This window comes from Geospiza fortis, unplaced genomic scaffold, assembly GCF_000277835.1.
Source record: "Geospiza fortis unplaced genomic scaffold, GeoFor_1.0 scaffold98, whole genome shotgun sequence".
Lineage (NCBI taxonomy): Eukaryota > Metazoa > Chordata > Aves > Passeriformes > Thraupidae > Geospiza > Geospiza fortis.
Window position 1 is genome coordinate 10578459 of NW_005054306.1, and position 25592 is coordinate 10604050.

A 25592-nucleotide genomic window follows, 5' to 3' on the forward strand; every position below is an offset into this window, starting at 1 on the left:
TAGAATTCCCCTGAAGGCTAAAAAGTGTAAATTTCCTTCCTTTTCCTCCCTAGAAGAGTAAAGAGTTATGTAATGTTTTTAAGATGACTCCCCACATCCCACTAACAAACTGCTTGATTCTCCTCAGTGGCATTACAGGAATGTATGTCCTGTTTCCAAACACAGCATCTGAAAAGCATTTTGTTTTTATGTGAAAATCAAATACTCTGTAAATCTTAGTAATGTACATTCACTTTCAAACTAAGTAGAGCAACATGTATACACTGCCAGAGATTATGCATGGATCCTCAAGTCAAAAGCAAGAAAAAACCCAGGGCTTTTGTTGAAGTCTTCTGTAGGAAACAGTATCAGTGAAAAACAGGTATTCACCTTGAGAGAACAGGCAGCAATGCCCCAAAGGTAAAGCAGTGCAGATAAAGTAAGCAAAAGCCAGTTTCAAAGAGATTAAGCTTAAAAATAATACCAACAACTCCTTCTAAGGAGTTTCTAAAATGGAAGCAATACAGCTAAGAAATTTAAAGTGAGACAGATTGGAAAAATAAAAGCAGACTTCTTCCACTAAAGCTCTCTCAGCAATTCCAGGATTTTTTAAGCAATCTCAGGCTCACAGGGCTTGTCAGCAGTTCAGCAATTGTTTATTGCTGGGTCTCAGCATTCAGCTGCTGAGGTGAACAAGCCAGACCCACATCTACCTCTTTTCTTTCTCTTCTAGGAAAGCTCACATTTAGGTGCCAGGTCACTTTAGATTGCTTTCTTGTCAATCATCAGCTAAAGCTTCACAGTAACCTCAGTTTTGATTACTGCAGGAAGGGATAACCGGACAAGCTGCAGGATGAGATTATGGAGATGCATCAAGAAGGTGTCCCGTGCAGTGCTCACAGGTCATGAGCAAAATCTTAGCTATCTAGAAAAAAACCCAAAAAACGGGGAAAAAAAAACCAAACAACCCCAACAACATCAGCACATAAAGCACAGAACATGATGAGTTCAGTGCTGAGCTGGCCTGGTCCTAATAAACAGCTTACCAAAATCTGGATAAGATGAACCTTTCAGATCAACACAACAGCGAGACTAGTGAGTACGGGATTACAATTATCAAGACTAGATATTAAAATAAAGCACAATCCGCAAGACAAACCCCTTTTTGCCCCTCTGCCTGACCGTCACACCTCTCTCTGCCCCTTTCCTGGGAATGTGTTTCTCTACCTGCTGCGACACCCACGCCGCCGGTGCTGACCTCCTTCCCACGGAAAAAGGAACGCGACTCCTTTGGCATCTGTTAATTCTTAATGTTATTTAATGCTCCAGATCCTTAAGTGTGGCCAGGAGAGGCCGCAGCGCGCCCCGGACAGTGAAACACCCCTGAGCGAGCGTGTCCTTAGTGTACACGGAGTTATTTATAAACTACACGCAGGCACTACTGCACTGACACGTGGCGTGCGTGATAAAGCATACCCAAAATATAACTACGAGGAGGATGGCAAGGAGATGAAACGAGCACTAATTCCTGAAGAGTTCGCGCACGCTGCGTCCGGCCCCGGGCGCTGCAGGGGCCGCGGGGCTCTCCCCGCCACACGCCCCTTCTCGGGCTCCTCCCGCCGCTCCCGCCCTTCCCTGCCGGCGGCGCATGCGGGAGGCGGGGAATGGCCGGACATGGCGCTGGCGGCCCCGGCGCTACGGCGCTATTTGCTGCTGCTGGCGCAGGAGCACCTCGAGTTCCGCCTGCCGGTGAGCGCTGCGCGGGTCCCCGGGGGAGCCGGACCCCGGCCAGGGTCCCCTCTCTCCGGGAGAGCCGGGGACTCGCAGCGCCCGGCGCCCTTCTCTCGCCCCTTCCCGCGTCCTACCCTCAGGCTCCCTCTTCCCCCTTCCTCCCCCGGCTCATGGGGAGCCTCCGCGTGGTGGCTTTAAGGCAGCACTTTCCTTGCCGCTCTCTTTTCCACAGCCTCTGGCGCTAGGAGGGGTTGCTAGCAGAGTACCTGGGGCTCCATGCGAGAAGCGGAAGCTGGGGTTACAAAAATGCTTTCAAGTTTGTGGCTTTGGTGTTCAATTTTGAAGTTTGTTTAAGTTATCCGTCAGCTCCCGCCAGCGTGCCCTGGGTGCAGGAGTGGCTGGTGCTGCCCGGGGCACAGGCCAGGGCCTCTCTCCATGGATTGCCCGGGGAGCTGGTGGAGTCACCGTCCCTAGGTATTCAAGGGAAGACTGAGTGCCATGGTCTGCTTCACAGGGTGATCTTCCCTCGTCGATTGCACTGTTACACGTTACAAAATGTTTAACGTGTCTTGAAGTTTTTATTTTCCTTGTTTTCATTAAGGTTCTCTTTCCTATTTGCTTTGTGGGACTGGAACCTGAGTTCCATTCATGATCATCCTGATTTTTCTTTAGGCAAGGTCATCGGATGAAGTAAAAAGAAGATGATACATGTGTAACACAGAAAGTTTTTGTCACCAGGGATTTGGTGACACTTGGTTGATGCAGCTGCTGAAGGAAGGAGAGCCATTTCTCCTTTATTTTGGTGACTGCTCAGCTTGTTTGGTTTTTTGATGAGCTCTGCTAGGAACATGATTTGTCAAAAATGTAATGGAAAAAGCAAGAACAGATTTTTTTTTAGCCAGATGATCTGCTGATCCTGGCCCTGAATCAGTGTTACTAGTGAAACATCACTTTTATGTGAACTCATCAGAAAAATATTTCAAGAAAAAGTGGATAATATTGTTGTGAGTGTAAGATTGAACAGTAAAGATTCTGATGAAGGAGAATATGTAAAATAGTGGGGTTTAATTTCTGAAATTTTCCTAATATTTGCCAATCAATTTTGAGAAAGCTGTTTTTATGGCAGGGAAGTCTTCATTTTCTGTACTGTTCATGAACAGTACATACAGTCTGAATTTACTTGTGAACGTGTGCTCTATCTACCATCTGCGTTAGAATTTGTGTCATGCTGCTTCTTCTCTTTTCTCTTTTTTCCCTTTTCCTTTCCTTGTTTATAAGATTCTAAAGCCTGACCTTTATGTTTTCACTTCAGGAAATAACATCATTGCTCTCCCTTTGTGGTGGACAATTCAGTGGCGAGCAGGAAATTTGTGTAAATGTAAGTGAGGACCAGACATTTTACTTGAGTGTGTGTATGGTGTGCAAGTATGTTCTTTACAGTATTTTTGTTAATTGTAGGCATCTGAATAAATATTGAAGTTTCTTAGGAAGATCCAAAACTGAGGACTTCTCAATTTCAGTAAGGACTCAGAACTGGAAAAAAAGATGTACAAAATGCACCTCAAGTTGTCTTCATTTACCAGCATGAAAAGAAGCAGTGCCATCTGCTGGGAGGCTCTCCTTGCTTTTTAGGATAGCTAAACCCTGAAAACACTCGGCAGCAGTTTGGAATTGGTGTTTGCCTTTAAATCAGTGAGACACTGGAGGAGTGCCTTTAGGAAGCCATATGATTCTGGTCTCAGTGCTTGGCCAGAGAACGTTACTGGGATTTAGTTGCTGCTAAACAGTAAACCTGTTTCAAGGTATTTCCAATCTTTAGTGGATGAATAATCAAGAGAAATGCAAATAATATTTTACCAAGTCAGTTATGTTGGGCAAATTAAATACATAACAGAATTTCTCAGACATTCAAGCTGAGTAAACAGTTTTGTCTCAGATTAATTATTTTACCCCCATGTTCTCTGTATGATTAAAGGTAACAGATGTATTTTTTATTAATTTATTTAATCTTCAGTATGCATATTCTGTTTTTATAGAACAGAACTGTGTAGTTGTGTAATTCATGTGACATCCTGCAGCTGGGTATTTGCATCACTTACCTTCTCTTGATTGCAGTCTCCCTTTTGGATTCTCAATATTCCTTCAGAAGAGATGGCAAGGGGACTAATGAAGCGGACAGTATGTGCAAAGTAAGAGATTAAAAATCTTGTAAATAATAACATAAGCAGTGGAATTTTGTTCTATTATGGGAAATACAAATTTTGTATGGAGTCATAAAATAAAGAGTCTCTGATTCCCTCTAGAATTGAGAAGGTGCTACTGTGGGACTCCTTAGGCTGGTTATGTAGTGTGCCTGTCTATCCTCTTTACTCAGTGTATGATCAATTCAGGGTCTAAAAATGCCATTCTTCACTCCAGAGACAGCACTTGTAGTGTCAGTCATGTTTTATGTGCCTTGTATAATGTTCAGTTAGTGGCTTTTTCTAAAATATGTATGGAATTGAAAGATAAAACCAGAAGTACATGAAAACTGACAGTCATGGAAGGGAGAGGATGCCCTCAGTGCTGGCATCTAAGCCTTCAGCCTTGACTGCTGCAGCAGAGGTCCCTTCTAGGAAATTCAAGAGCACAAGAATATGCTGGAGAGTGATTGTTCCAGTTGGTAATTTTTTAGAAGTGTCTGAATAACACCTCATTTCCAGTGAGGTGTGTGAGAGAGGCCTTGAAGTATGGTTCGGGATGAGAAGCAGCATAGGTATGTTATGTCCCTCTGACCATACTAAATTTGGGGTGCCTGTGCTGTGTTCTTCAGAGCTTGGTCTCCTCTGCAGAATGTTGCACAGCCCCTGTTGAGTACTTGTTGTCTCAGGCATTCAGTTTTACCTAGGATGACTTGGGCTCTCCACTCTTGCCTAAAGAGTGGAGCATTGCACTTCAAAAAGCAGCTGCAGGCAGCTCAGGGAGTAAAATGCGACCAAACAGCTTGCAGATAGATGTTCTGCACACCACGCACTCTCAGCTAATGTATGCTAATTCTGTGTACAAAGCATAACTAGCCCATGGCTTATTTTTCTGTCCTACTGCTGGCTGTGGGGAGATGTGTTAGTTTTAGAATAAGATCACTGGAGCCTCCATTGCACTACTAATCAATATGAAAAGCTCTGAAGCTTTTGGTACATGTTACCAAACAAAGAAAAGCATTAGTGAAATATCAGCCTGTGATTAAAAATACTTGTTACAAACAAAAATTAAAACGTTTGTCTAGAATTAAATGTCAGCTTTAATACTCCATGAATTAAAGCCTAAATACATTGGCCAAATAGGTTAAAAGGGATAAGTATCTGTAAGGCATTTTCCCTGCTCTGTATGACTGGCTCTCAAAAACTTTGTAATTTCAGGTCTATATTTGAACTGTGGGGCCATGGAAAATCTGCAGGGGAGCTCTATGCATCTTTGAAGAACTATCCAACAGACAAGATGGTATAAATATAGAGAATCTGAATACTGTGGTTCCTTAAGCCCGCTGAATAGCACTGCATCTGTACTAATTAAAGTGTCTTTGCCTTTTATTTTCAGCTTCCATATCTACAGTCAGACTCTACTTACAAAGTACATATTCATACATTTAATAAAACACTGACCCAAGCACAGAAAATAAAAAAGATTGATGTAAGTAGATGGTTAAAAAAATCTTTGTTTAGTTTAGTCTATTCATGTTCTTATTCCATGCTATCAGTGTATTTAAGTTTCTTCAAGATCTTAAGGAAGTTTATGGCTTATGTCTTATCAGGTCCAAATGAGATTTTTGTGTCTGAATTAACATTCTCTCAAAATCATGACTTCACCCCCCCCCCCCCCATAAACTGACTGTTTAAGGCATATGCCAAACAAATATCACTGCTGATTTCAGCCCAGTGTGCTGGGGAAACTGAAACTTGCTGCTGAGAACTATAAGATTCAAATGGCAAGAGTTAGGTACTAGATTTTTGGAAAATCTGCTACTTGATCTCCTTATTAGTCTTCTGTTATTGCAGAATGTGGAACAAGTGACTTCAGCTGCAAGCTGATTGTGTGCTGATCTCCTGTTCTTATCTGTACTTGTGCTCTCCTCCTAACCATATCAATGTTTCATTTAGGAAATTTTTCCAAATTACTGTTTATTTTTGCTCTTCCACATTCTATTTTGGCGCCTATTTATTCAATATACTTCATTTCAGAGACTGAAATTATCTGTATAAGTAGCAGCTTTTTTCCCCTGTTTGTTCAGTTTTTGTGTACATGAAATAATGCTAAGTATGTGAACTGCTGTAGCTGCACATCACTGAAATTTCACATCCCATTGTTCATCATCATTGTTGTTTCTATAACTTGAAAATTGCATAATTAATATACACAGTTAATTTCCTCTGAAGTTGAGTTCTGTTCAGTTAATAAAAGGTGTTATGGTTCCCAATTTCTAAACCTTAATCATTTGAGCTATTTTTGTTTAGAAGAAAGGCATTTCAAAAAAACAGTGGAAATTGAACTTTTTAATACTAATATACCATTTCTCTCAAGTGAAATTTTGGGGGTTTTGCTGATTTTTTTTGTTTGGTGTTTTTTCTTGGGGAGGAAGGTATCTATTTAAAAAAAATTGACCCTGTTTATTTTTGACTCTGTTTTGCTTTATTGTATAGGCCCTTGAGTTTCTACCATTCAAAGGAAAAGTAAATTTAAAGAATCCAGAACACGTCTTTTGGATTTTGGAAGATTATGGAATGAACCCAAATGATGTTCCAGAAGAGCCCATTCATCTGTATTTTGGTAGATGGGTGCGTGAGCACGTTTGCTTCAGTTCTTGCAAGCTCATATTTTCAGGAGAGTGTACTTCAGTTTAAATGTGAAAAGTGTTGTAATAGAAAGACTTGTAATAGAAGCAGAAAATACCATTGTCTGAATTTGTCATTGCATAATACTCTGAAGCAAGTCTTGGGAGTCCTTACTGTGACTAGGAAAAAGTGGCTTTACTGGACAATTTAGAGATGGAAAAAAAATGAAGTTGTATCTGGAAACACACCTTTGTCTTGCCATCCACTGAGAGGATTCAGCACAGCTGGGGTGGTGTGTTACATTTTTTGGGACCTAGCTCCAGCTGAAGGCCCCTGTTCCAAACACACAGAAAGATGTACAGAACTGTAGATGGCTTGTGGCCCTGCTGAGTGGCATCAGCCTCACTGGAGCATTCTGTAAGTGCTCCAAGTGATCCTGGTAGGCACCTCCATGGAAAAGTGCAGACTGATCCCTGAGGCTTTGGACATCAGTGAGTCCAGCCCACAGGCAGGCACCTGCCTGAGGGAACACCGACAGTGCAGAAGGAACCAAGGACAAAAACTGTCTGGAGCCTGTCATCTGTGGTCTTCATTACAAATGTTCTTGCTTGCTGGCTGTGTGCACTCTAAACCTGGTGCATTATTAGAACATCCTGAGGAAATTTGATCTGGTCTTTTATGTTTCTGTGAGGGAAAAGTGGTTCCTCAAAGGATATCTCCCAGAATGACAGTAGTCACTGGTGGGAATATGTGCTTGCAGTGTCCTGGGTCGAGGGCAGCTGAAGGGAGGGAGGACCACTGCAAAGGTTGTGTAACTACAGTCAGTGGCTTGTGTTCCAGGGAAGTTAGAGATTCAAGTGATCTGTTAGGGCCTGTGAATATCCTCCATGCCTGTGATTGATGTGCGTTAACCCTGGGTTGTGGCAATGCTGCAAAACATTGCAGCAGTTGTCCCATCTGTGCTGGATTCCTGAAGTGTGTAAAAATTAGTATAGCCACCTGAAGAAATAAGCAGGTGTATTTTGTTAACCCAATAAGACTGGTGCTGAGAGAGGTGGAGGGATAGTTTTAGATAGTGTTTGAATGTGTTTTGTTTTGGATTGCTTTGGTCTTCTCCAATGTACTTTGGAAGTCTGAAGTAAGTCTGATGTCTGAAGTCTGATGTCTGATCAGCTGGTGGGAAATGCCAGCATTTGTTCTTTGTTTGCTTTTCCCTCAAATTCTCACCTGTCAATGCTATCCTAAATTTGGATTTTGAGTGGGACAGAAATGCCAGTGAAGAAAGAAATTCTGTCTGACCTTAAGCATCAGTGTGTGTGCATGCATGTCTTAATGTGCATGTTTAATCCTCATATTTTTGAAATCCTTTCAACAATGAACTGCCAGGAATTGTTTTTCTGATGATTAGAATAATAGCAAAGTTACTCTAATTGTAATTTCTTAGAAAGAATTTTCTCTCTAAAGTGTTTGTACATTTTTAACCTCTGTCTTGAAGAATTTACCCAGGTGTTAAACCAAGATATCTGTTGCTTGGAAAGAGGTCTGTCATGTTTTCAGACATCAGAAAGCAAGGTGATGTGTTATAAAGTGAAGTTACCTGGTTTTGGATGGTGTCACTAAAGAAAGTCTGTTAGTGTGTCTGTTTATGTCTTGTATCCAGGATCTGACAGGGGTTTTAAATGTTTCAACAGATTGCAGATGGCCAAAGAGAACTCATCGAATCCTACAGTGTAAAGAAGAGACACTTCATTGGAAATACGAGCATGGATGCCTGTCTCTCTTTCATCATGGCAAACCATGGGAGAGTAAAACCCAATGACATTGTTTATGATCCATTTGTTGGAACAGGTATATATATATTTTTTTTTTCAGCTGGTGGGAAGAACTGGAATATTGTGTTAGTGCTTGCACTACTCTTTTACCTAGTGTCATGACTTCTGGTGCTCAACAGATATTTGAGATGATACCAAAGGCAAAATGCTGTTTATAAAATTATGGTTTGTTAACCTGAAAGGGATTTTGGAGGAAGGAGACCAAATTCCAAAGATGTAAACAGTTTATTTTGTGCTTTTAAAAGGTCTGTCTTCATTGTTGTGTTTTACATCACGTGGCCTGAGCACCCATCCATGTGTTTCATGGACTGCTTAAGATCAAAGTGACCAGGGATTGGAATTTGGCTAAGCACTTGCTGCAGTCACTTTCAGGACATTACAAAGCAGCATTTTAGAGCTGGCTCTTTTGGGCAGTGCTGAGGGCATTTCTGGTCATACAACACAACATAGCAATAGTGAGGTCATGGCAGCATTCCATGAGGAACACTTGGCTGTGCAAAGCTTGTGTTCATGATATTACTACTCACACAAGGTACCCTTCCCCAGCTGAGCTTTCCTTATTTTAGCCAGGAGGGGGAGCTTTTATTCCACATATTGCTGTGCATGGCACAGAAGTACTTTTTGCCTCAGGGAAACTCCGCTGTATGTGAAGTAGCTGATCTATTGTGTCAGCTTGTGCCATAGAATTTTAGCAGAGTATATTGTGTTAAGCTACGTAGAGTAATTTCTTCAAAAATGTAGCAAAGGCTGTGTTTCTGACCTAGAATTGAATCATAGAGTATCCTGAGTTGGAAAGAACCTAAAAGGATCATCAGAGTCCAACTCTTGGCCCTGCACAGGGCACCCCAAGAGTCACACCATGTGCCTGAGTGCATTGTCTAAATGTTTCTTGAACTCTGTCAGGCTGTGACCACTTCCCTTGGGAGCCTGCTCCAATGCCCAATCACCTCTGGGTATTTTTTTTTACTATCCAACCTAAAATTTCCCAGACACATCTTCAGGCCATTCCCTTGGGTCCTGTCACTGGTCACCACAGAGAAGACATCAGTGCCTTCCTCTCCTCTTTCCCCAGCAAGGAAGCTGTAAATTGTACTGTGGTCTCCCCTCAGTCTCCTCTTCTTCAGGCTGAACAGACCAAGTGACCTCAGCTGCTCCCCATAAATCTTACCCTCAAGGCCCTCATCTTTGTTGCTCTCCTGTGGACACACTCTAATAATTTAATCTCTTTTTTATATTGTGGCATCCAAAACTGCCCCCAGCACTGGAGGTGAGGCTGCCCCAGCTCAGAGCAGAGCAGGACAATGCCCTCTCTTGCCCAGCTGCAGTGCTGTGCCTGATGCTCCCCAGGACACACTTGGCCCTCCTGGCTGCTGGGACACTGCTGACTCATGTTCAACTTGCTAAACTTTAGTCAAGGTGGCCACATGTGAAATGCATAAATTTAAAAATACTTATATTAATGGGAAGATGGAGAAAAATCTCTGCAGGGAAGTTTGGGAGAGAGAAGATTACACTAGTAGAATAAATTCTTATTAGTATGTGTCTTCTCTGTGCCATAGAAAAAGAGCATGGATATGATATTTTCAGAAACAGAAGGGTTTGGTGAATTCTATGATTTTGTCTTAAATTTTATTCTTATAGGACCTGATTTTTTTAATGCATAATATCATCTTAGGAAATTTTCTCCTCTTTCTTGTGCTTGTCCTTTGAAAGGTTCAGGAAATTCCTCTACTTACCTCTTAGCAGTTGGTTTCATTTTGGTGTCTGTGGCTTTTTGTCTTACAAAACCTGCTAATTTAAATCACAAAGTCTCTGAGAGCATTCTTTCTCTTGGGAGTGAAAATTGAAGAAAAATAAAAAGGAAGGGTAAAGACAGAAGAAGAAAAATCACATAAAATGATGAAGCTATAGAAATTCAAGATAAGTGTTTTGTTTTAGTTCAAAAAATAACATACACAAAATCCTCCCCAAATTGCCTAGTAGTTTGAATTACAATTTTATTTTTTTTTTGTTAGACATTTGTAAGAAAGGGTAGGGATTAAAGGGGATCCTGGAGATACTGGGTGGCATGCCATTTGTCAGTAGAGTGTATTTATGACTAAATAACAGTGGTTTTTGCACTTGCTTCTTTTGAGTAAACCCCAAGAATTTCAGTTGTCTCTTGAGGACCTTCAGAAGATTTTCAAGCTTGTCAGTGCAACAGTGCCTTGTCACTGGAGTTTCTGGGAGGTGGTTTGGAGTTGAGAGTGATGCAGTCATGTTGAGCTGATGGGCTTAGAAAAATATATATTCAGAATCTGAGGAGCATTTTGAAGAACTGCAGCGTAGATTTCTTTATTAGTGCGGCTTTGTTACCTGGCTGTGTGTCTGCCTGGTTTTTTACACTGATAAAGTGAAGAGTAAACCAGTAATAAACCAATAGAAAACCAAACCAGAATGGCCTTGCAAAATGGTTCTTGCTAGTTGCAAACAAACTGGTTTTTGCTGCATAAGCCAAACCACCAAACCATAAGTCTTTCACGTTAGTATAAGAGTGGACAGTTGGCAGTTTTCTTTGGAATATAAAGTGCTCTTTGACCAGGCTGGCTTTTAGAAGACTTGATTCCCCTTTTTATTGTTGAGCAGAATTGGAATGGCCAAGTCTGTGTTTTTAACTTCCATCCATGTGTAGATATTCTTTCCTCAGCGTTGGGCAGAAGGAAGCCTGGAAGTTTCTAGAAGAATAAATCATGTCTTTTACCTGAATATTTTGTGCTTCCCCCTAGACAATGAGTTCAGGTTATCTCAGTAATCTCATTGATTGTTCTTTTGGAAGATATTTGTGATACTGCATAGTTGTAAATGACAGGATGTTTTTCTTTGACATCCTGGAGGACCAGACCTCGTCTGTGCTGAAGAGGTGGAGAATAGTGTGTGATAGAAAGGCATGAAGCTCTGTGCCATCATCATTCTGCTACAGGTCACCAGGGACAGAATGATCCCCTGATTAACCCTTTCATATACTGATCAAAGGGCTGGCCATATAAGAGTATGTAAGTATCTGTGCACCTTCTGTGTGAACACAATTGAACTAGTACGAGCTGAGATTTCTTAAAAGCTGTAAATTCATGATTTCCAAGCTTCTTTTTTTGCCTGTGATTAAAAATATTCTTAGATGGGCAAAGGACTCTCTTCTTACTTTTTTTGTAGGACTGGGTGGTATGCCATACTTGGGGTCAGGGCTAGCTAAATTTGTCTTGACCCTCTGGATGTACTGCCCATCTGTTCTGAGGGATTGCAGCCAAGAAGGGAAATGGGTGATTCCTTTGGGGTGAGTAACCTTGTTTTTCCCTGATCCATTTCACAAGAAAAAGCAGAGGAATATCAAAAGTTGTTTTGTTCTCACTCCCCTTTGGTTTTCATAGAGTTCATTACCATATGATGTAGAAGTTTTCTGGTGCACGCAGGGCACATTAGGGATTTGGTGGTGCTCAGTGGGTGGCTCAGGACAGTGCAGCCACCTGGGATGCCTGTTTCCATGCTCTTGGTGAATGGGAGAACTGGTGTCACCCCCCCCACCCCGCCCCAGCCAGCTTGCAAATTGTCAGCCCTTCATCCTGCAGCAGTCATCCCCTTTATTTAGCAGGACTGTTGATATCAGTGGGGTTCACAGCCTTGTTCTCAGTTCTGTTCTGTTCTAAACCATTCTGGTAGCCACAGACCTCTTTATTAATAACTTAACCACACAAGTATCTGTCCATCTCCTGCAGTCTGTCCGTTGTTTTGTTTGGAAGCTGTTAAAGAGTTAGTGTCATTTGGTATGGTGTTCTTTTCTTGTTTAATTAGGAGGGGGTGTTGCAATAGCAGCAATTAAAAAAACTGGTTTTATTACAAAATAAGTACATTGGTAAAACTACTGACAAAGTAGGCAGCCTACTCACAGACAAATGATTTGTATGTAGTTTTCACACTTGAAACTGATTGCAGAAATGCTTTTGATATTTATGTTTACACTGGAGATATTTACATTTTTAAGGCTCTTGACCATTGTTTCTTACAACATGGCAATAGCCACCTTCTAGAAGTTTGATTTTTGGACATGGTTAAAGAAACTGGCTTTGAGAACAGACACAGTAGAACTGCCATTTGTTTGGTGATGATTTTTCCAATTTTTTGACAACAGTTTGAAATTCTGTTTCTTGCAAAGTAGAATCAAAAGTTTTGGTTCATGTAATGATTAAAGGATCTTACTGCTTAAAATACAGAAAGCCATAAACAAAACTCCTCAACAATCTCCAGAGATGAGGAGTGACGTAGGGCATACCAAGATAAGGAAAATAATGTAGAACAAAAGACTTAGTGTTATTATGTCTGATTATAATTACATAGTGATTCTAACTTGTTGATAGTTCTACTTCTTTTTTTAGTGTTTGTTTTGGGTTTTTTTTCTTTTTCTTGGGTCTAGTGTGCTGCTGCTGTAGGCTCCTGAAGTTCCTGAGGAAAAAATCCTAATGCAGGTGACATTTATGACAGAAGTTTATACTTTGCCTTTTTTCTTCCCTATCTAGGTGGCCTTCTAATCTCGTCAGCACATTTTGGGGCATATGTGTGTGGTACTGATATAGATTACAACACAATCCATGGATTAGGTATGTTACATATTTTGAAGCCACTGAAATCTTACGCCCTGTAATTTAAGAAGACTGGTGGTAGCAGATGATACTTAGTGGATTTTAAAGCAGCATTAATCTTCACAGGATTTATTTGGTCATGCTTAGTTTTATGCACCAATTTACATGTCTACTAGTGAAGATATTGTCTTATTTTTAAGCAGGAAATATTTTTGAAAAAGAATAATGAAGACCAAAACAAAGTTCCAAATAATCATTACCACATCTGTGTGCTCTTTTAACCTATGATGTGGGAAGCCCTTCAGAACCTAACCCAGGAACCCTAATCTTATTGTTACTTCTCTGCAAATATGCAAATTATGTATTGACCTAGTGGACAGGGTTGTGACTGTTGGATGGAGTCCACCGGTTGCAAACCAACGTTTTTGTAAATGTGTTATTTGACACCCTGTGCAGATGGTGCAGCAGAACTTTTTTCGTGTATTTTCATTTTTCCTTACTGCTTGTGAAGTTTGCTGCAAGTACTTTTGACAGGTTTTTTTGGTGACATTTGATTATTTTCCTTTAATTTAAATGGTAGAGTATATGAAAGCTCTTCTTATATAATAGTTTCTTGTTGAGTATGCTTTGTTTTTTTCCCTTTCCATTCCCCTTTCTCTCCCAGGCAAAGCAAGCAGAAAGAACCAGAAATGGAGAGGGCCAGATGAAAATATCAGAGCTAATCTCCGACAGTATGGTTTAGAGAAATACTACCTCGATGCACTGGTTGCTGATTTTTCAAGGCCAATATGGAGAAAAGGGATGTTGTTTGATGCAATCATTACAGACCGTAAGTTTGTTACTGCCTTTCATTGCCCAGTAACAGTGACTAAAACGTTATTGCCTGTGTGCATTGATTAAATGTCTGCACCAGTGCTCAGGTCTGCAGCTTCCATGTTTCCAAAGATGATTGTCGAGATCAGCACTATGGAAATTGGATCTGCATTTGATGTCTCTGCATTTATTTTAAGGATAGTTATTAACATGTAACAAAGCTGACAATGGCACTTTCTCCCGTGGAGAGAATGTTACCTTCGCCAGCAGAAATCAACGTGGCTGAAAATCATCCTTTGAAGAAGTCTCTTTCAGTAAAAGCATCACATGATTGATGCATAGAGACTTCTTACCAGAATGGTCTGTATTGCTTTTGGCAGCACATTGGAGTCTGCCATGCACCTCTGATGGACTTCGGGAGACTTGTGTTAATGCTTAATGTAATGCTTCCAAAGAGAAATTTTAATGTGTTTCCAATACACTTAGCTACTGGAAGCAGGAGCAGTTTGAAAGGATCATCTGCTCTTTTAGAAACCTATTTACTAAATACTATTTGTCTTGTAAGAGAGGGAAAAGAAACCAAGGGGATAAATGAAGACCTTAATACAGCAATTTCTAATCTCAAGTGCTGGCTCTTAAAATTACACATTCATATTAATTAGGAAGTGTGACTTTTCTTTGTGTGTTGCTTACTAGTTTTTATTTGGCCTGTTTGGCAACAAGACAGTGTAGAATATTAACATGGACTTAGAACTGAGTGTGAAACCATTTGTAAAACTTCTGCAGTGGTTAATTGGTGCTTCTGTGATGCTGAAACAAGTCTTACAAATTCAGATTTTTTGAACATGAAGTATGTTATGCTATTAGAAATGTGCAAAAAATGTATGAGGAAAAAACCTTCTCTGGTTCTTATGTGTGAGAATTACCATTTGTGTAATGTTGCTGGCAAGAAATTCTGATATAGTTAATGTCATTTTGAAAAAGGTTAGTTAAGTGCTATAGGGGACATATTCGTATCTGTCAAAGAAAAAAGGATGGGATTATTTATCACATGTTGGAAATCTAAGGAATATCTTTTAAGAAACAACACATCATTGTCCTTTGTCATGTAGCAATCCCTTACAGTTGAAGGATTTCCTTGAAACAGTTTTAAAATAACTTTCTGGAGCAAGAAGCTTTCAACAATCTTGAAGAAATTTCCCTTATTGACTTTTACTTCGTAAAAGCTTTCCATTTTTTTAACCTTGTGTAAGCCACAGTTTGTGCACGATTGTGTATATCTGGTGTAATTTTGTGTTATTTGGACAAAGGGTGAGGTTCTTATCTCTGCATTTTGCTTGTGCTTTGTCTAGCACCATATGGTATCAGAGAAGCTCCTCGCAGAATGGGATCACAAAAGGAAACAGTTAAATCAGTTGAAAGAAGGTAGGGAAGCTGTCTTGTCCGTTATAGAATATAAATGTCTTAATGGAAACCCAGTTGCAGCTTTAGAATGTTTGTTACTTCTTGGTTGGCTGTCAGAAGTTAAAAAATGGTAGCAATTATAATTAAAGACGAAAAACCCTTTTTGTTCTGTTTGCAAAACCATTATGTCACTTACTGAAACCTTCTTGGTTTTGTTTTCCCTCATCCCTCGTGTGTGTATAGATTTTGAATCTTATTTCTCACCTCTTTAAGCCACCATTAGCATGTGTTTCCAGAAAAATTCTCTTTGATCCCTGCAGGCTGCGAAATTACTCCAAAAAAAATCACTCTAAAATACCTGTAATTTTACCTTCAACTTTTTTCTTTTGCATTTTCCACTGCTCCTTGCTTTTCAGAGATGTCCCATGGTTTCTCCACTGCCTGGCCTTCCTTGCCTTCTGACTTTAATTCCTTTAGAAAGATGCTGTGAAAAATAACTATTCCCAGCATACCTGTGGTTCTTTAGACTCCTCTTTAGTACACGTGGAAGTCAAAGAGGCGGGGGAACTTGAGAAGTTGTATTCATCATAGTAGAAGTTGTACTCCTGGATTGTCTTAGGTAGCTTTGCAAAGCTCAGAAAGTGCTTTTGTGGCTTTGGGTATTTTTTTTTTTAATTTAGGTTTTACCTGTGCTCTTGTTTGCTTACACTTGTATGTTTTTTGTTCAGCACAGAAAATCACTTCTTCGTTTCATCCAGTTACCATCTAAGTGACATCTTTTTTGACCTCTTGAAGTTTGGGGCAGAATATCTGGTGATGGGAGGAAGATTGGTTTACTGGCTGCCCATATACAGGCCTGAGTATGTACTGTTGAACTCTGCTGTGCTGTGTGTCAGAATGGGTGCTGCATTCTCACTGTGCTTTCCTTTGGGACATAGTACCAGCACTAAGAGTAATACCCAGACTTTTTATTTTAAAACTTTGTATGAGGGAGGCCACATTTTGTAACAGAGCTTTTGAATGGAGACAATTCCTGACTGTTACCAAACAGAAAATGCCTTTGCATATCATTGCAAATGCATGTCCAGTGGGTTGAGGTTTAAGCTTAAGAAGTTACTTTCGAGGTGCAGATAGATTTCTAAGACAGTAGAAGCAAGGCTAGTATTAGTATGTGTTTCTGCTAAAGTAGTTGATAGAGGTGTGCAAAAGTCGTCCTTGGTTCTTTGGGGTTTGCACTACTGATTTAGCTTTCTTCTGAGAAATAAAAGTGAAGTGACCAAGAGATGGCAGTGAGAGGCAGGAATATCTGAGAGCAGCCCTGTTAGGGACGAGAGAGGCCAGCAGAGACTGCAGGATCTGTCTGCTCAGGAGTGCAGCCTGGGATCAGAGCTGAGTGCATAAGGAAAACCAGCTGTTTGCATGCCTTATTTCAGCATCTCAGATTAGGTTTGAGGGTTTTTTTGTTTTGTTTTTGTAAAGATTTTTTACTGTGAAGTGAGGAGTTGATGTACAGTAGTTGTTTCAAGGTGTCTGCCAGATACAGATGTGCTCTGAAGGTGGTTTCTACGGTGTCTTATATTTCTATGTACAGTCAAACTATACTGTTATATAAAGTGGTGGTTGTCCCTGGTTTCACCATGGAAATGGCTTGTGATAGTCCTATATATCTCATGCTGTTCTGCATATTTGGAAATCAAAAGGAGCCATTTCTGTTACATGCTTCTGTAACAGGAGAGTGCACTTTGTAGTTTGTATTTTTTAGTAAATTATAAAATTAGTATTTTAGGCCTTTTTTCCCATAAGACAATTCAGACAAAGCAATGAATGCCATTCATAGTATTATAGATAATTTTCATGTGAATAAAATCTCTTTGGAATTACTGAATTTACTTTGTTCATCAAGATACTAGTGTTTTTCTTTCTGCTCATTGAACTTTTGTACAAGCATGCTTCCTCACTACAGCAGTGTAAAGTGTTTCACTTCAGATAACTTGGGACTGCATATTTGGGATCAACTTCAGTTGCTGTTTTGGGGAGCTCTAGTTGAGTTGACTTTTTAAAACTGAAATTACTTGAAATACTAAAGTTGCTAGGATTAGCATAGAATAGTAGGATAGTAATTTTATTTTCAGCTGCAATAATGAACATGGGGCATTAAAGCAATTAAGTGGGGGGAAGATATTTTTTACTAACATGTTGCATTATCAAATATCCCTTGGCAACACCTGCCTTGAGTTTAATTTTTTGAGATCTTTCTATATTACCTTAAATTAAAGCTGAAACTATTGGATTGGTCTGTTAAAATCATTGCTTCTGTATTTCTTACTTGACATGTTTCTGAGTTTTACCTGAAAGAATGTAGAAATACATTCAATAATGCTAACAGAAAAGGCTTTTTAACAAAGTGATAGTGATCTCTCCCTCTTCAAGATAGCATCTCACTCCAGAGTTTACTCTTTCAGTCAGACATTGAAATCATTGTTGAGTCCAAATTCTTCTAATTCCATTAAAGTCAGCCTCCTGTATGAATATTTAGGGAAACTTTTAAAATATTGTGGCCAGGTGCCTACCTTCGTAAAAGAAAGACAGCTTGACGGTACTGGATGCATCAAAAGTCTCGTTTAATAGAAAAAGCAGTTGAGAATTAATTTCATTCTTCCTTGCCAAAGCATGTTCTGACTTCACCTAGCTGAAGCAGATACTTGTTTCTACATGAGAAGTGACTGAAAAGTAGTTTTATGGTCTGGAAATCTTGGAGGAAAGCAAAGAGGCGGTACTGTTTGGTTTTTTTCTTATTTGCATATCTGTATTTGGGATTGAGTTACTTGTTTAACAGCTCTCTGTTATCTTAAGAAATGCCAAGTTTTCCACCAGCACCTAGACAGATCGTATTTTAATCCAGACCAACACCTTTACTTTCATTCAGAAAATCCACTTCTTTACAGGAAAAATGTAAATCTTCTCCTATGTACCTTTTAAATTCAAGTCATAGATATTAAGTTGTTCAGATCTGTGTTTCAGTGTCTGACTTCTGTTAACCCCCAAACACTGAAGAATCATAGGAGCAGGTGTTTTGTACAAAATCATACCTAACAATACCAGAACCCATTTTCTGTGTTATCTTTTCATAACTATTACATGAAAGCTTATTACAAAATCTAGGAATAAATGGCTGATCTATGTTTCAGTATATAGGAAGGATATTCATATTTGTCATACTAGCTAGGTTAATACTTCTTGCTGCTGTAGTCCCCTGCAAAGCTCTTAAATCTTTAAATTTCTCTTTCAGCATTTGGAGAAACAGAAAGATTGAAGGCAATTTAGAGAAAGCACTTTCTATGTAGGAAACTAGTGTGCTTATGAGATGGGGCATTTAAAACACTGTAACTCTTACTTCTATAGATAGTAGCGACGTTGGTTTATAATTAAATCCTATCTAATGTTAAATGATGGTGGATTTTTTTTTTTTTTGCCATTAGGAAAAGTAGTTACAAAGAGATAAATTTGTAATACCAAATTTTGAAGTTCAGGAATGTTACTGTCTAATAAGAGCTGGCTTAATAAGATTTGAAATTGAATTGCCATGATCTCCTTTTAGGGAGCCAGAGTCTCTTATTCCTGCAACTTCATATATGTTGACTGTGGAAAATATCTTTAAAATCACAGCTCTGACTGAATAAGTTGTTGTTCCTGGTTGGCTGAGGTATTTTGTACTTGAAATTATACAGGTAGGCCCATGTGTACATACATTAACATCATTTAAATACATGCAGAAAAGGGGAGAGTGTCTCTTTACTGTGGGGTTTTAATTTATTCTACACACTGCATGTCAAGGTGATTGGAATATATGATGTCAAAACTCTGAGCAGCAATATCTGAATTTATTTAATCAGGTTAAAGTGCATAACAACTTTCAACTGTGAACTTTTCTGTGAAGTGTCTGTAAGAATTTTGTTTCAGATGCAGTTCTTCCACTTCATGAGCCTACCGCACTAAGAATGATTATTTCTTCCAGATACACAGAAGAGATCATTCCCCGCCACCCATGCCTGAAACTTATTAGCAACTGCGAGCAGCTGCTTTCCAGCCACACATCAAGGCACCTCATAACCATGGAAAAGGTGAAAGAATTCAAGGTAAGCTTGAGTTCTTGATCATATCGTGTAAAATAGTAGCTGTTGTGTTCGTGACAAGTTCGTGCTATTCAGCATTTGATCCTTGTTTCTGTCTCACTTTGGTTTTTATGATCAGAGTTACAGCTTTTGTAAAATTGAGCATTGATTTAAGGGACTGTTCTGGTTTTGGTTTCTTCCTTTTTATTCTCAGTTTTTTGGTAAACTCTTCATCCTGAAGAAGTCCCTTGATAGTGTGAAAAAGATCTTTGAACTTATGGTTACTTGTAAATCCCATCCACAGAGACTTTGCCTTAATGCCTAAGTTTCCGTTTATTGCAAAGTGTGTCTCAATGCCCAAGTAAATACTAAATATCTGTGTGGGTCTTGCAATACAGGTAAACCTTATTTAATTATGTTATTTCATCTTTAGAGTGGTACATTTTATATTTTGGAGTAATGCTGAAGTTGCGACAAGTACAGCAAAGCGCACTGGATCTTTTTTCTCTTTTTCTTTTGTGACACACTGAGTGCCTCTCCTGAGGCACTGGGACTGGGGAATACTGCATTCAGATCTCCTTTCCATTCTTGCTACTTCTCTCACTTAATGATGTTAAAAGAAATGCTAAACACAATGTGAGGCAAAGTCTTAATGAAATTGCACTCAGTGAGCAAGTGTTTTCAGTACATTGCTTGTCAGCTGGAGAGCTGTTTCTGATGGCAGGAGATGCAGTCAGGCTGCTGTGTCTGTGTGGTGCTTGCACTACTGACACAGCAGGGGTTCAGTGCTGCCTTCATAATGCTTGTGGTGACTGCAGTTCTCAAGCAACACCTGAACTTCTATAAACACTCTGTGTGGAGCTCAGCCTCAGAGCTGCCAACTTCACCAGTAGCAAACCAGGAGGGTAGATGATGAAAGTTTTTGACATGTACGTCTCAGGGTGTTCAGGGAGGTTTTTGGCAGCAGTTTTATTGCTACCAGTGCTGTAGGGTAGCATATTCTAACCTAAAAAATATATCAGCCCTTCTGCAAACAGATTTGTGTCATTTGTTACTCTCCTCTCGTGCATCACCTGTTCTTCAGTTCATGGTTTGACAGGTTTGTGTCTGGAAGCGCTTAGCTCTGAGCACCTGAGGCTAGTTGGCAGGCTTGCTGCTTAGATAAGACTGTGCAAGTGCTTACATTCAGTATTCCAGATGTGTGTTAGGTAATTTAAAGATACCAGAACCCATGTGTTGTTTCTGATGCAAAATTTGTCTAGAGAACAAAATTCATGTTGAATCCTTAGCCACTGCCTGCTTGGTTTAGGACCTTGTTTTGGTGTCTAGGATTTCCCCACTCCAGTGTCCCTTACTTGGAACATGTTTTTTCCTCTATTAATATCCTGAGCAACCTTGGAATTGGATAGTTCTGACTTGCCAGATAGGACCATAAAATTCAGTAGTTATACTTTTGTCTGGTTTTCTTTTTCCTAAGTGAAAGAGTGAATTTTTATGGGTATACCTAACATTTATGTTTCCAGAAAGTTCCTGACTGCATTACTAAACTGGTTTGTAATAGGCCCTTAGTTGCCTTTTAATTCAGCTTAGTGCAGCACTTGCAAATGGATAAGAAATGTTACAAATCATGTTACTGTTACTATGCAGTTCTTCGGTTTCCCCACTGTTTGCCACCAATACGGAATTGCAGATTTCACAGCAAATTTTGATTTCACTATTAACACTTTAAATAAACTCTTAACTGGACTTGAATTCAGTCAATTATTGAAATTGGTGGTGCAGTTTGATTGGAATGGTTTGTAATAAAAAGGAGATCTAAGAAATCATAAGCATGAAGATCATATATTGTATTAAAAACCTCACAAACCTGGTATTATATAACTCGCTGTCTTGTAAGCATCCCGTCTGTTCTTTTTAAGTTTACAGTGAAATTGTGCCAACTGGAAAAGGTTTCTTCCTGAACTCAGTGTTGATATGAATATGCTTTTCCAGCATGTGCACAATATGAGCAGAACACTTTTTGGTTTTTTAATTACCATTTCAGACAACTTTTGCCATTGTTCCTCCCAGCACAGCATTCACCCCAAAATGCACACTCCCCTCCTGCCTCCTTCACGGCACAGCTGCACACTGTCACCCCAAAACCCAGGGTGGGTGGGGCAGGGGCAGCTGCTGCCTCAGCCCAGAGCCCTATGTTTCTCCCTCCCTGTGAGGCATCCCACTTTTTTAATGCCAAGAGAGATGCCTAGAAATGATGTAGTAAGATGTAACAGAAAATTTGGATGAAGGACAAACTCTGAGCTTATGCTTGTCCAGGAAGGGACTGTGAAGCACCAGGCACGCAAACCCACCCTCCTGAATGGGTCAGGCATTTCCATGTCACGTGGTCACTCTGGAGTTGTTACTGGTGTAGAATTTTCCCTGCTGAATTTAGCAGTGTCTAAATTCAGTGTCTAAGTTCCTGGGTGTATGACCCTGCTGTCTCTGGTTTGGTAACTGCTCCTTTTTGTTTATAGCTGTATAACATTAGTACAAGTGGTTTCTATAGCTACTGTCCAGCACCAGATGTGGAGTGGTAGGAAACAGTGATAAGGCTAGGAAGACTTTTTTTAAAAACAAAAACTAAATGTGGGTAATTACCTTGAAGCTGAGCTGGGGCATGCTAGATGAATAAGAATCTTTAGAATGTCACTTAATATTTGCCAAGATTTCAAGAAAAACATTTTCTTGTTATCATTCAGCATCTCCTTCTCTTCCGCCTCTTCATTATTTGTTAGAAATCTCTAAAACATATTTTACTGCTGTCTTTAGAACAAATAAATTAAGAGGTTTTTTACAAGTTATTTTCTCTGTAGAGTTAAATGAAGCCTATCCCTGGTGTTCAGATTGTATCCATTCAGCTCCTTGATACACAGTAGTATAAGTTAGAATTTGTTTGGAAATCCTTAGTCTCTGAAATCCAAGAATTTCAGTTACTTTGATAAGTCCTCACACTGCCTTTAAAATTCCTTTGACTAGTAAATCTCAACAGTGACTGGTATCTCCAGGCAGTTCAGGATTTCTTATTTTCCCTTTTTTAAGCAGCAGTTCCCATTCTTGTTGGTGTTTGTTTGGTTGGACGTTTTTTTGTTGTTTTTGTTTGTTTGTTTGTTTATTTGTTTGCTTTTAAGCAATTTTGGAATTTATTAGACAGTCATGTCTGTACAGATAAGAGGTGGGGAATGGAACCTCTTAGACTGGAATTATTATGATGTGGGCCAGGAACTTCCTTTGTAATCTCTCCTATGAAATCCATGCCTGACTGCAGATCTCTCATTTAGCGAGCAGTGTTTGCAGAGCTCCTGATGAGGCTTGGATTTTTGAGATGAGATTCTGCTGTGGAGTGGTGCACCAAGCCTCGTTCCATCTGGTGCATGCAGATGCCCCTGTTACACCTGTGCTCTGCTTGAAGTTTGTTCTTCTACACAGCACATCCTCTCTTTGCCCTAACCAGCTTGGAGGTAGAGGAAAGGGTAGTTTACTCCTTCATCTCTTCCTACCAAATTAGCATTTTGTTTCCTATGGAATCAAGATGAATGTTGTACACATGCATGACCTCTTAGAGGTTGTGGGGATTAATTTTTATTTTAGAGTATCTTTGATCTATGTATCATTATACATTAGGGTCAGATATCCTGTCCATTTCTCAAAATAAGTGAATTACATAGCATTCTTCTTAAAGCATCTCAGTGATATAAAAATATATGTTTATGTCAAAGAAGGATTTCTGACCTGGAATTGCAAGAGAAAAGTGCTCTTTTTCAAAGAGTAGCTGGTGAAATGGGTACAGGCTGGCTGTAAGAGGAGTGTGTCTTTAATCCTTCTTATTTCCTGTCTGTCTATAGTAATTTTGTAATTTTCAGTTTTTTCACAAACATGCTAAAAGTCTATTGTTTATCAGCCTGAGAATAGCCATGGAGACAGCAGTCTCTCACAGGTGACTAAAAGACAATAGATGATACTGTGCCTGCATTGGGTTTCCTAAAGTCATTTTCTCCTGCTATTTTCCAACAGTGAGTATTTAAATAGAGCTGCTGCTGGTGGTGTACATGCTTTACATAGTAGTTATCTACATGGCACTGAACATTTAGCAAGTTAATTTAAGTTGGTGTCACATTCCTGATGCCTGCTTTCATAGCAGGTGAGACCTTCTTTGAAGTAATATCTTATTGTGCCCAGAAGAGGGCTCTCCTACATGCACACCAGCGTCTTGTTGAAAAACCTTTTCTTTCACTCCCTTAGAATGCTCGTTAAGATCTCCAGAGCTAGGAGAGTTGTTCATCTCAAAAGAGCTGAAGGGAGAGATTGTCTACTAGGATTCTGTGCATCCTTGCATTGTAGTACTCTTGTAATATGAAAATACTGACTAAAATCTACTTCCATGTTCCTACTAATGCTAAAACATTCTGCAGTAACTTTATTTTTGAATGTGAACAAATAACTAAACGTTTTAAGGTAGTGAACCAATGTCTATGTTACTGCATTGGTTAAAAAAAGAGAAGAAACTTGTGGCAGAATAGAGGCTTTGTTCTGTTGTGTGCTTGTTTTTATTTTCTCCTTGTGCTGTTCAGTTGTTCTGTGTGAGGCTCCTTCTCACTGTTCCTTCCTGCTTTTGAGCATAATGAGAAACTGACGTCACCCAGAAGCATTAAACTGTTTTTGGAAGTTGCCATCAGTTTTCTTTAACACTCAGATTAAAGTTTGATGTAATGTTTATCTTACAGCATTGCTAATGTTAGCTGACAAGTATCTTAATTGTATAAAGCCACAGTACATGATGAATTAAACCTTTGTATATACAGTGGGCCAATTTTCTAAACTGTGTTTTTGGCTGGTGTCAAATAGGTATTATGTATGGGGATTTACTATGTCAACTTTAACTTTCAGAAATACATGAATGTTGCACAGAAAAAAATATCTCTGAATGTGCTTCAGTAACTGTTGGGACTCATTTTACCATTTGTGTTCCTCTTCTGTTTGTGCCTGCCTTCCACAGACCTCTGACTGACTGAATTCTCCTGAAAATATTTTTTCTGGATAGTGACCTGTGTGGTGCACGGTATCTGTGCCCATTTGGTCAAGGGTGAGATTCTGGTGATGTCAGCTGAGATATTTTCAGTGACTTAAGTGTGCGCTGTTGAACTGCAAAACAAAAACCTAACTGCCTTACCCTTCCACCTCATGGTTTGAAAAAGTCTGTTTTTTAGACTTATTCTTTTTCAATACAGGCTGAACACACTACCCTAAAGTCTAATGTTTGTCTTCTGGTGCCATGCAGGATCAAGATGAGAACTCTTACTTGTTGGATGGCCAGTATATGCCATACAGGGGACACAATTCTTTCCGTGAGAAGTATTTCAGTGGTGTGACAAAGAGGATTGCCAAGGAAGAAAAGGACAATCAGAAGTAAAATATTATATAAACAGCTTAAAAAATGGGAAAAGAATGAAGACCGTGTTTCTTTGTAAGGACATCTGGATATGAACATTCATTTGGATGCTTCAGAAAAATAAGTAACTGCTTTTAATTTTAAAACAAGATGAAACCCACAACCCAGGTTGGGAGCTGTTCTTTTTAATTAGCTTTGTTTATAGCAGATTTTATTGTACAAGTTTTTTTGAGTCTTATTTAATTTATATTTGTACTTTCAAGTACTAATGATGATTGACTAAAACCATTATTATTGTTCTTTCACCATTAACGTTTACAAGAAAGTAGTAGTATTATTTGGCTTCTTAAACTGTGAACATCTGGCTGTTTTAAAAACACGTGGTGGTGATCAGGGATTGCTGATTAAGAAGATAATTTTAATTTGTTTTGGTTTTTTTTGTAAATGGTGTACAATAAACCAAGGTTGGCGTGAGGTTTTTTTAATTCTTGCATGCAGTAATTGCTCATATCAATTCCACTTGCTCTGGCTGAGGTCACAAGTGTTTAAAACAAACAACAAACACAAAGAAACAACTGGGCTCATGCACACCCCACAAAAAGAAAAGCCTCTGTGACCTGACAAACTCTGGAGAGCCTATTAAACCCTGTGAAGCCTGTCCACATCTGAAGCTCATCTGTACCTTGGATTTGCTTTTGCATTCCTAAACCTTGACTCTTGGTAACGCCAACTGTCTTCAATTTTTGGTTCAGAAATCAATAGTTAAACCAGTAACAACAACAGCATAAAATCAGTAATGGTTCCCTAATGGTATTAAGCCTAATCAAATTTTTGAAACCAAAGCTGTATTTGTTAAAGGGCAGACTTTGCTGAAT

General features: G+C 39.4%; 1 protein-coding gene across 2 annotated transcripts; it reads left to right on the plus strand.

Moving 5' to 3' along the window:
• The first annotated feature begins 1618 nt into the window (after positions 1-1618).
• TRMT11 (tRNA methyltransferase 11 homolog) lies at positions 1619-25202 on the plus strand. 2 transcript variants are annotated; one of them, XM_014312076.2, is made up of 13 exons: positions 1619-1728; positions 3023-3088; positions 3826-3899; positions 5109-5190; positions 5287-5379; positions 6387-6521; positions 8210-8366; positions 12898-12978; positions 13625-13789; positions 15126-15198; positions 15906-16037; positions 19193-19313; positions 24607-25202. In XM_014312076.2, exons 1-13 carry the CDS (start codon positions 1654-1656, stop codon positions 24736-24738), a joined length of 1386 nt encoding a protein of 461 aa, XP_014167551.1. In that variant the 5' UTR covers positions 1619-1653; the 3' UTR covers positions 24739-25202. The 2 variants fall into 2 exon arrangements, with proteins under 2 accessions (XP_014167551.1, XP_030922565.1); XM_031066705.1 differs by lacking the exon at positions 15906-16037 and having other exon boundaries at positions 1624-1728.
• Positions 25203-25592: the final 390 nt, after the last annotated feature.

Coding starts and splice junctions, on each gene's coding strand:
- TRMT11 (XM_014312076.2), top strand. CDS start 1,654: ATGGCGCTGGCGGCCCCGGCGCTACGGCGCTATTTGCTGCTGCTGGCG. Junction 3,089..3,825: donor AGCAGGAAATTTGTGTAAAT/GTAAGTGAGGAC, acceptor TCTTGATTGCAG/TCTCCCTTTTGGATTCTCAA. Junction 19,314..24,606: donor AAAAGGTGAAAGAATTCAAG/GTAAGCTTGAGT, acceptor GGTGCCATGCAG/GATCAAGATGAGAACTCTTA.